At 50.8% G+C, this 12,028-nt stretch overlaps 1 protein-coding gene across 1 annotated transcript in view; it reads left to right on the top strand.

The window, feature by feature from the left end:
- Positions 1–12,028, top strand: part of MICOS10 (mitochondrial contact site and cristae organizing system subunit 10) — a 67,433-nt gene that overhangs the window by 48,380 nt on the left and 7,025 nt on the right. Inside the window, exon 2 of the mRNA XM_056543336.1 lies at positions 11,163–11,210. Within this exon, the coding sequence (XP_056399311.1) occupies positions 11,163–11,210 (48 nt within the window). The remainder of the gene's footprint in view (positions 1–11,162; positions 11,211–12,028) is intronic.

Here is a 12,028-nt window from a genome sequence, read left to right as displayed (position 1 = left end):
GTTAAACCGATTTGTAAATTACTTCTATCAAAAAATCTTAATCCTACCAGTACTTATCAGCTGCTGAAGTTGAGCTGTTATTTATCTGACCCCAGTGCTCTCTGCTGACACCTCTGTCTGTGTCAGGAACTGTCCAGAGTAGGAACAAATCCCCATTACAAACCTCTCCTACTCTGGACAGTTCCTGACATGGACAGAGGTGTCAGCAGAGAGCACTGTGGTCAGACTGGAAAGAACTGCACAACTTCAGCTGCTAAGTACTGGAAGGATTAAGCTTTTTTTTTGTAGAAATAATTGACAAATTTGTTTAACCTTCTTTAAACCAGTTGAATATATATATTTTTTTACCTGGAATACCCCTTTTAATGTAATTATGTGTCTTCCCCTTGTCGAGCCCTTTGACCGTGTTCATCCTGAGCCTCCTGGTTCATGTGTTGCAGTGGATGTGACTATATATCAGTGTGGCCTCCTGTCACCCTCTTTCTCCCGCCTGGTGGTGACTTGTCCCTCGTAGGTTTCTGCACGTGCTCAGTGGATGGTTGTGTCCTGACGTTTTGGCCGCGGGGCGCCGCGCACCGGGGGGGGGGGCGGGTTGTATTTTTCAGGTTTGCAGAACACATGTTGTTGCTGCTTTTGAATTCTCCTCTTATCCCATAAAATCCAGATGCCGGAGCCGGAGCCCGGAGCCTGCTGACTACCACGTATGTTCCAGTCGGCTCTGCACTTTCTCAGCCATTAATCTTGAGGCTCACGCACCGGTATCTGGAGATCTCCGAGACCATCGCAGGTTGAGCCAAGCGACCTTGATGTGTTTGGCGCAGAACGCCTTTCATGACGCTGAGGCCCTCGCTATTGTCACAGAATATTGTGTGGATACGTTCCAGGTGCTGGAGCGGCTGGGCCCATCCTTTGTTTATCATTGTTTTTCCGGACTGGCTGGAGATCTGTATATACCAGAGCGAGGATGGGATTACCGGATTGTCCTAATCATTCTTAAATCTCTCCTAAAGCCCCGCGCCGCCCCGGGGGAGCAATGAAAAGGCCCATAGCGTGCACTTGCCGAAAGTTAATCACTTGTTAGAGGGTTGTATTGGCAGACGCCGCCAATCTCTGGGATGGTTTATTTTATTATATAATGTTCTATACTGGGTTGTTGGTCATAGAAAGTATTCACGCCCTTTCCAGGCCTCCTGTTTAAACACGAGATGTGAAAGTAAAATAAAATCTCTACATTAGGGCTGGCTCTATATACCGGTTCATACCAAATACCGACATTTTTGGGCTGCATGATATGAATTTTTCCCCACACCGCAATACCGGTTTGGCCCCTCCCCCTCGGGAATGAATGAATTATCAGCCCAGCGCAGCGCTGTCCCCACATCGGGGAAGTAATCATACGTGACCCGCCTGCGCTGTTCTGTTCCCCTCCACCAAATCATGTGACCTGCGAGCGCTGTTCTGTTCCCCTCCACCAAATCATGTGACCTGCGAGCGCTGTTCTGCTCCCCCCCACCAAATCATGTGACCTGCGAGCGCTCTTCTGCTCCCCCCACCAAATCATGTGACCTGCGAGCGCTCTTCTGCTCCCCCCACCAAATCATGTGACCTGCGAGCGCTCTTCTGCTCCCCCCCACCAAATCATGTGACCTGCGAGCGCTCTTCTGCTCCCCCCACCAAATCATATGACCTGCGAGCGCTCTTCTGCTCCCCCCACCAAATCATGTTACCCGCCAGCGCTGTTCTGCTCCCCCCCAATTAATGATCAGCCCAGCGGGGAACTACTCACAGATGTCACCCCGCAAGCACTGCCCTCCTCCTCCATGTTGGGGGCCGCCGGCGATGGATCTCTATACTGTACGCCAGTGGTCTCCACCCTGCGAACCCCCAGGTGTTGCAAAACTACAACTCCCAGCATGCCCGGACAGCCAACGGCTGTCCGGGCATGCTGGGAGTTGTAGTTTTGCAACAGCTGGAGGTCCACAGGTTGGAGACCACCGCTGTACGCTGTATCCCTATGCCCGGGCTGCAAAAGATAGAGAAAATAAACTTTAACTTACCTACGTCGGCCTTACGTTGGAGACGGGAACGTCGGACAGCCATCAGCCTATCACCGGCCAGAGCGATGTCCCGCCCCAGCCAGTGATAGGCTGAGCCAACTGTCATGTAAGAAGCTCTGGCCGGCTTCTTACATGACAGTGTGTTTAACCTATCACTGGCCGACGTTCCAGTCCCAAGGAACAGCGTAAGGCCGACGTAGGTAAGTTAGTTTATTTTCTACATCTTTTGCAGCCCGGGCATAGGGATACAGCTTACAGCAGTGGTCTCAAACCTGCAGACCTCCAGCTGTTGCAAAACTACAACTCCCAGCATGCCCGTACAGCCGTTGCCCGTACAGCCGTTGGCTGGAGGTCCACAGTTTTGAAAACACTTCTGTAGTGTATAGTTACTGCATAACTACAACTCCCAGCATGCCCAGACAGCTGTCCCATGTTGCAAAACTACAACTTCCAGCAATCAATGTATTTCATCACTGTAAATGGGTCTTGTGATCATCAGTCTGACCCACCAAAAATGACAGTGCTTAATGCATTGTTACCCAACTGGGGTGCCATCACCTGTTGCAAAACTACAACTCCCAGTATGCACGGGAAACAATTCCCTGTTGCGAAACTACAGCTCCCAGCATGCTGGTAGTTGTAGTTTTGCAACAGCTGGTGGTCCTCAATTTGGAGAACTCTGCTGTAGTGAAGGTAGGTATTGCAAAACTACAACTCCCAGCATGCTGAGACAGCCATCTCATGTTGCAAAACTACAACTCCCAGCATGCTGAGACAGCCATCTCATGTTGCAAAACTACAACTCTCAGCATGCTGAGACAGCCATCCCATGTTGCAAAACTACAACTCCCAGCATGGTCAGACTGCCATTTACTGTTGCAAAACTACAACTCCCAGCATGCCCGGACAGCCAACGGCTGTTCGGGCATGCTGGGAGTTGTAGTTTTGCAACTTACGGAGGTCTACAGGTTGGATTCCACTTCTGTACATGAACCAGGAGGCTCAGGATGAGGAAAATATATTTCTAAAATTCTGCACATCTGTAACCTCCATATAAAGCGATATATATAACCGGGGATGACTTATAGGATCGCACGCACCATGGTCGCCGTCTTCTACTCTCTACATTTCACAATCCTTCTCCCCCTGCGTTGTTTAGAGGTGCGGTCTACAGGACGGAGCGCGCTGTTCACATAGTTTATCTAATTCTCTGCAGGAATGGAGGCCGCCTGTGTTTGATGTCCATGATGGGGGGGACCAGGCTTATTGTGTTTAATCCTTTCCATACAGGGGGTAATGGTGACGCTCGGCGAAGCTCCTGACCCCGTACATCCAGCTCCACGTGGTTCAAAGGGCTTCGCTTCTTATTCCTATTAACCTCTTGTGAGATTCCAATGGTGGGACCTGGTCCATCGCTGGTGGGCAATGGTGGTGTGGCCAAAAACGTGGTGAAGCGTTTCCTATAGAAGTGAAGCATCATGGGCAAGGATGGATAGAAAGAGAATCCTTCATGTGCTGCAAAACACTGCTGTAGTGTATAGTTATTACAAAACTACAACTCCCAGCATGCTCAGACAGCCATTTACTGTTGTGAAACTACAACTCCTAGCATGCCTGGACAACCATTGGCTGTCCGGGCATGCTTTAAGTAGTCATTTGGCAACAGCTGGAGGTCCACAGTTTTGAAAACACTTCTGTAGTGTATAGTTACTGCATAACTACAACTCCCAGCATGCCCAGACAGCCGTCCCATGTTGCAAAACTACAACTACAACTACAACTCCCCGTTGGCTGTCCGGGCATGCTGAGAGTTGTAGTTTTGCAACAGTTGGAGTGTTTGGAAAACACTGCTGTAGTGTATAGTTATTGCAAAACTACAACTCCCAGAAAGCCGTTCCCTCCTGCAAAACTACAACTCTCGACATGCTCCGACAGGTGAAACCACAACTCCCAGCATGCCCGGACAGCAATCCTTGCATGGTCTGTAGTGGAGGAGGTGGTTACCTGTCGGACGGTCGTGCCCGTTACCCGCATTCGCCCTGTGTGGCCTGGCGTTTACACAGCTGTGCAGCGCCTCTCCTGTTCCCCTGATGAAGCCGTCCTGTGTTTGGGAGCCCTGGCGAGCTGGCAGATTATCTGGTACTTGGAAACGCTCGCACGAATATTTCAGAAGTGTTCGCTGCAAAGTCAAATAAACAAACCCTGGTAATACTGGCGGGTCCGGCTGTGCGGAACGTCCTGCATGTCCGCCGCAGGTGAGAGACCCTATGAGATGACCGCAGCATGGACAGTGTACTGAAGAAGTCTATACTGAGTGCGAGGACATAGATGGGGCAGAGGGTTTAGGTTTTAGGGTTAAGCACAATCCACTGTATATTATAGTGTGTATTATACTCCAGAGCTGTACTCACTATTCTGCTGGTGAGATCACTGTATACATTCATTACATTACTTATCCTGTACTGATCCTGAGTTATATCCTGTATTATACTCCAGAGCTGCACTCACTATTCTGCTGGTGAGATCACTGTATACATACATTACATTACTTATCCTGTACTGATCCTGAGTTATATCCTGTATTATACTCCAGAGCTGCACTCACTATTCTGCTGGTGAGGTCACTGTGTACATGCATTACATTACTTATCCTGTACTGATCCTGAGTTATATCCTGTATTATTCTCCAGAGCTGTACTCGCTATTCTGCTGGTGAGATCACTGTGTACAGACATTACATTACTTATCCTGTACTGATCCTGAGTTATATCCTGTATTATACCCCAGAGCTGTACTCACTATTCTGCTGGTGAGGTCACTGTGTACATACATTACATTACTTATCCTGTACTGATCCTGAGTTATATCCTGTATTATACTCCAGAGCTGTACTCACTATTCTGCTGGTGAGGTCACTGTGTACATACATTACATTACTTATCCTGTACTGATCCTGAGTTATATCCTGTATTATACCCCAGAGCTGTACTCACTATTCTGCTGGGGAGGTCACTGTGTACATACATTACATTACTTATCCTGTACTGATCCTGAGTTATATGCTGTATTATTCCCCAGAGCTGTACTCACTATTCTGCTGGTGAGGTCACTGTGTACATACATTACATTACTTATCCTGTACTGATCCTGAGTTATATCCTGTATTATACCCCAGAGCTGTACTCACTATTCTGCTGGTGAGGTCACTGTGTACATACATTACATTACTTATCCTGTACTGATCCTGAGTTATATCCTGTATTATACTCCAGAGCTGCACTCACTATTCTGCTGGTGAGGTCACTGTGTATATACATTACATTACTTATCCTGTACTGATCCTGAGTTATATCCTGTATTATTCTCCAGAGCTGTACTCACTATTCTGCTGGTGAGGTCACTGTGTACATACATTACATTACTTATCCTGTACTGATCCTGAGTTATATCCTGTTTTATACTCCAGAGCTGCACTCACTATTCTGCTGGTGAGGTCACTGTGTATATAAATTACATTACTTATCCTGTACTGATCCTGAGTTATATCCTGTATTATACTCCAGAGCTGTACTCACTATTCTGCTGGTGAGGTCACTGTGTACATACATTACATTATTTATCCTGTACTGATCCTGAGTTATATCCTGTATTATACTCCAGAGCTGTACTCACTATTCTGCTGGTGAGGTCACTGTGTACATTACATTACTTATCCTGTACTGATCCTGAGTTATATCCTGTATTATACTCCAGAGCTGTACTCACTATTCTGCTGGTGAGGTCACTGTGTACATACATTACATTACTTTTCCTGCACTGATCCTGAGTTATATCCTGTATTATACTGAAGCAGCAGTGCATGTTGGGAGATTACATGTCGGACATGTTTAGTGTTTTGGACCTGGTGCAGGTTTTCCCTTTGGATTTCAAATAACAGTAGATTAAAGGGGTTCTCCCCCTTAAGGTGATTTAGTACCTGGCAGACAGTAATGGACATGCTTAGGAAGGATCTGCGCTTGTCTTGGGGATAAATGGCTATGCTGTGAGATTACCATAACACTGTGGTAGCTTTTTGTGAACTGATATTTCCTGTTTGACTTTTCTTTTTTTTACTACAAATCCCACAATTCCATTTTCCTCCCTCCCACACATCAGCTGACTAGTGATGTCAGGTCTCGGCCACATTGCAACATGGGAAAAACAGTCATTTTGTATGTGGGTAAAAATAAATATTGGGGTGAAAATCACTTAAGAATTGTGAGAAAACCGTCACACACAGGTACAGACACTGTATTATGGACTACACTAACTTTACAGCCCCTGTAGCATAGTCATATAAAAAAAACCTGGAATACCCCTTTAAGGATTATGTGACCTTTTTAGACTGTAATGTTCCTGTGCGGAGGCCGATCAGATGTGATCAGTCAGGGCACCAGGGTGTAGCTGTGCTGTGTGCTGGCTGAGACTTGTGGTTCCACCACAGCTGAGTAAACACTGGTTGTCCCTGCAGCTGAAGGATCTTGTACACGTCTTCCCTCCATCGCTCCCCTTTTCTCATAGTCTTGAAGTATTTTGGATTCCTGAACCCAGATTCCCCCCTCCCCCCTCATATGGACGCTCTGCAGCCCTCACTCCCCCCTATGGACGCTCTGCAGCCCTCACTCTCCCCTATGGACGCTCTGCAGCCCTCACTCCCCCCTATGGACGCTCTGCAGCCCTTACTCCCCCCTATGGACTCTCTGCAGCCCTTACTCCCCCCTATGGACTCTTTGCAGCCCTCACTCCCCCCTATGGACACTCTGCAGCCCTCACTCCCCCCCTGTGGACGCTCTGCAGCCCTCACTCCCCCCTGTGGACGCTCTGCAGCCCTCACTCCCCCCTGTGGATGCTCTGCAGCCCTCACTCCCTCCCTGTGGACGCTCTGCAGCCCTCACTCCCCCCTGTGGACGCTCTGCAGCCCTCACTCCCCCCTGTGGACGCTCTGCAGCCCTCACTCCCCCCTGTGGACGCTCTGCAGCCCTCACTCCCCCCTGTGGACGCTCTGCAGCCCTCACTCCCCCCTGTGGACGCTCTGCAGCCCTCACTCCCCCCTGTGGACGCTCTGCAGCCCTCACTCCCCCCTGTGGACGCTCTGCAGCCCTCACTCCCCCCTGTGGACGCTCTGCAGCCCTCACTCCCCCCTGTGGACGCTCTGCAGCCCTCACTCCCCCCTGTGGACTCTCTGCAGCCCTCGCTCCCCCTATGGACACTCTGCAGCCCTCGCTCCCCCCTATGGACGCTCTGCAGCCCTCGCTCCCCCCTATGGACGCTCTGCAGCCCTCACTCCCCCCTATGGACGCTCTGCAGCCCTCACTCCCCCCCCCCCCATGGACACTCTGCAGCCCTCACTCCCCCCTGTGGACGCTCTGCAGCCCTCGCTCCCCCCTGTGGACGCTCTGCAGCCCTCGCTCCCCCCTGTGGACGCTCTGCAGCCCTCACTCCCCCCTGTGGACTCTCTGCAGCCCTCGCTCCCCCCTGTGGACGCTCTGCAGCCCTCACTCCCCCCTGTGGACGCTCTGCAGCCCTCACTCCCCCCTGTGGACGCTCTGCAGCCCTCACTCCCCCCTGTGGACGCTCTGCAGCCCTCACTCCCCCCTGTGGACGTTCTGCAGCCCTCACTCCCCCCTGTGGACGCTCTGCAGCCCTCACTCCCCCCTGTGGACGCTCTGCAGCCCTCACTCCCCCCTGTGGACGCTCTGCAGCCCTCACTCCCCCCTGTGGACGCTCTGCAGCCCTCACTCCCCCCCCCCCCCCTCCCCCCCATGGACACTCTGCAGCCCTCACTCCCCCCTATGGACGCTCTGCAGCCCTCACTCCCCCCTGTGGATGCTCTGCAGCCCTCTCTCCCCCCTATGGACTCTCTGCAGCCCTCACTCCCCCCTGTGGACACTCTGCAGCCCTCACTCCCCCCTGTGGACGCTCTGCAGCCCTCACTCCCCCCTGTGGACGCTCTGCAGCCCTCACTCCCCCCTATGGACGCTCTGCAGCCCTCACTCCCCCCTGTGGACGCTCTGCAGCCCTCACTCCCCTTTGTGGAATGTATTTCTGGTCATTAGGACGTCCCGGGGCTGATGGACTTTGCTGGATCCTGATATTTCTGGATCTCGGGTCATGTTGCACTTATGTAAAGACCTGATAGGACGGGCAGATAGCAGCAACACCCTGCAGGAAACTATGAGACACCATTACTCTTTATTTGGCAAATGGGATCAGTGTGAGCGCCAGATCCATCTCCAGCGAGGAGCAGATCCTTTAGAGCAGGGGTTCTCAGCCTTTATTGGGACGGTACCCCCAAAGTGTGAAAGTATATCTGTGCTCACCTTTCTAATGCGATACCTAATCCCCTTGTGCAATTATTCCTCCTTCCATCTCAATCCTATTGTGCATTAAGATGGAGGGGGGGGGGGGGGGGGGGGGGGATAATGATTCTCTCCCCCCCCCCCCCCCCCTCCATATTATTCCCCTTTTGCCATTATTCCCTCCCTCTGATCCCCCTGGGCCAATATATGAGATACATACAATAACACCCTCCCATACTGTGGTGTTACTTGGACACAGGCCTGGTTAGCATGTTCAACTATCTCGTTCGGCAGGAGCTGGAGGGCCGCACTGTGCCGGAACCTCTGCGCAACGTCAGGGACGCTACACGTCAAGCCCGACAGCTACTGCAGCTCACGTAATGTGGTCGCGGTACAATCTAGTGAGTTATTGCGGCGTCCAATCCCCACTCTGCACTGACAAATACTGACCAATGCATGACCGGTATTTGTCAGCAAATTGCCGTACCCCCGCATAACCCTTGGCGTGCCCCTAGGAGTACGCGTACCCCTGCTTTAGAGCGGTGTCTCCCAACCAGTGTGCCTCCAGCTGTTCCTTAAGTACAACTCCCAGCATGTCCGGACAGCATTGCTCGTTGTATAGGGCAGCATTTAAAAAAAGTTTGTCTCCAGGTATTGCAATACTACAACTCCCAACATGCTGGGAGTTGTAGTTTTGCAACAGCTGGAGTCACTTTGTTGGGGAAACACTGCCATATAAAGTGAGTAGGCTGCATAGATTGCATGTAACATTCTCGATTGGCTCCGTGAGCGAAGATTAATGTAGGCGCTCAGCATCTGCCCCCGTAGTGATGGTGGGGGTATCAACACTCGGACCCCCACCATGTTTGAGATGTAACCCTGCAGACCAGCATATGCCTTTCTGAGTCCTTGGAAAGCTGCATGACTTTCCCCCGTTGGACACTGTAATGGTCGCCATCACCTGGCGTCCCGCAGCGATCTCTCAGTTTCTCGCACAGATCAGTAACAGAGATTGATGGGCTGCCGGATTGATCTGGCGGGCTCCTCGTGCGAGGGGTTTAGACTTTAACAGCTTGAAATGAGGCGTTGCCCCAACCCCCCCACCCCCTCCGCGTCCGCCATATGCGAACGGTGAAATTCCATCCGACCGCCATCACGTGGAGCCTTAATCTGGTTGGCAATAGGGCTCTTTGCATGTGGCTGGTTAATGGCGAGAAGTAAATGAGGCAGCGCTCGACTGTTTCTTCAATTAAGCGTTTGAAGCCGTCACAGAGAAGGTGTAAATGGCGCGGTCCCCCCCCCCTCGCCGCCCGCAGGCTCCTCTGGAAAGTCTCTCTCCTGTTAGGCCTCTCGCTTTTATTATAAGATAAGCCTTTCATGTTTTATTGTTATGGGTGCGGGGCTGTCCTGGAGGTGCCACTTCTTAGTGGAAACAGCTGCGGCCGGATCAGGTGCCAGCGGCCCCCACAATATGGCTTCTGCTTAACCCCTGCGCCCCCGCCTCCGATAAATCTCATCTATTACTTAATATCCCCCCCATGGGAGTTGTAGTTCGCCAATCAGCCTGAGGGCATTACACCACGAGGCCTGACGCACCTGTAGCATTGGTCCAGAGCAGTGTTTCCTGACTGCGGTGTGCCTCCAGCTGTTGCAAAAATACAACCTTCAGCATGCCCAGACAGCCTTTGGCTGTTAGGGCATGCTGAGAGTTGTAGTTTTGCAACAGCTGGAGAGCTATGGAAGAACAATGAATGCTCCATTGTAGTGTTTCTCAAGCCATGTGCCTCCAGCTGTTGCAAAACTACAACTCCCAGCATACCGGGAGTTGTAGTTTTGCAATAACTGGAGACAAACTAGTTGGATAACTCTGCCCTGTACAATGAGCGATGCTGCCCGGGAATGCTGGGAGTTGTAGTTTTGCTTCAGCTGGAGAGCCATGGGTTTGAGTTGAAGGGTCTCTCATGCAATGTGCCTCCAGCTGTTTCAAAACTGCAACTCTCAGCATGCCCAGACAGCCAAAGGCTGTCTGGGCATGCTGGGAGTTGTAGTTTTGCAATAGCTGAAGACAAACTAGTTGGAAAACTCTGCCCTATTCAATGAGCAATGCTGACCGGGCATGCTGGGAGTTGTAGTTTTGCAACACTCTGGTTGGAAAACACTGGTATAGGGCAGTGATCTCCAACCTGTGTCTCTCTTTCCAGCTGTTGCAAAACCACAACCACCAGAATGCCAGGACAGCCATAGGCTTTCTGGGCATGCTGGGTGTTGTAGTTTTGCAAAGGCTGGAGACCCTCCGGTTGGGAAACACTGGGCCAGAGAATTTCTTCTGTTTTGCTAGTGACTAAACCATAGGTAACCAGAGCGGTAAAGATTCCGCCTTTTATCCTGCGCCGGGGTATGATTCACTTACGGAAAATCTCTGCCTTTCATTGTATAAATCTGCATAAAATGAGTAAAATCCTTTGTTTTCCTTTAGCACGGCTCCAGTCACATCCAGAGCTGCGTTCACTGTTCTGCCTGTTCTTGCTTCATTGTGTCCGAATTAGTTATTCTGCTGTTTTGCAATATCTAGAGAGACACAGGTTGGATATCGCTTCCCTGTACAATGATTGATGCGATCAGAGCATGCTGGGAGTTGTAGAAAAAAATAAAATAAAATACACGTTGGTGGCGTAGCTGGTCTCCTGTATGGTGGCCGTCTGACCTGAACGTACGTGGCTTTCATCCTGTATGACCTGTTATTCTAACATCTCTTTCTGTTCTGCAGGTGCCGGCCTCGGACTGGGGATTGTATTTTCTGTCGTCTTCTTTAAAAGTAAGTTCCCGGCCTTGGCCTGACTACTCGTTCGGGGAAGTCGTGGTTATTAGGCCCATATGTGGTACAGATTTACATCATCCGATACCATCCTCTACACTGGGTCATCCCAAAATTACAGCTGATCACCTTCTACAGGATAAGTGGCTCATTAGCCGGGGTCTGCAAAACTACAACTCCCAGCATGCCCGGACAGCCGACGGCTGTCCGGGCATGCTGGGAGTTGTAGTTTTGCAGCAGCTGTAAACACTCTGGTTGGGAAACAACAATAATAATAAAATTAGATTCCTCTTCCTGCAGCCGCCACTAGGAGGAGCTCCGGAGTTTACTGTATACTGTGATATTACTGAGTTCAATGTATGATCTGTATGCGCTCAGCCAGAATGTGACTGCGTCTTGCAGCATTGTAGAAAAACAGAGACCATTGAGGAGCTATAGAAAGTTGGGTGTTGTAATGGTAGGTTTGGGAACGATGGGTCCACCCACCACATTTATACACCATGAAGCACCTGACGTGTCCTGGGAGTTCAGCGCAGTTTGGGCCACACACACAGGCAGCCATGACAGCCTCACACAGCTGCTCGGAGTAGCCTCCCGCCACCGAAACCACAGATCCCATCAATCAGCGTCCACCAGAGGCTCGAACCCCCGACTGTCACTTCACATTAATGCCGCCCCCTCCGCAGGAGCACAACCTGCCAAAACTGGAGACTTCTACAATCCAGATGCACGCAGGTGTTGGGGGTGCAGGGTTTTTTACTGCGCAGACGTTGTTTAACCAGTTCCTTACCGCCAATAACTTCTATTACAGCAGCCAG

The sequence above is a fragment of the Hyla sarda genome, chromosome 10 (assembly GCF_029499605.1).
Source record: "Hyla sarda isolate aHylSar1 chromosome 10, aHylSar1.hap1, whole genome shotgun sequence".
Taxonomy (NCBI): Eukaryota; Metazoa; Chordata; class Amphibia; order Anura; family Hylidae; genus Hyla; species Hyla sarda.
This window is presented reverse-complemented; position numbering and strand designations above follow the sequence as displayed.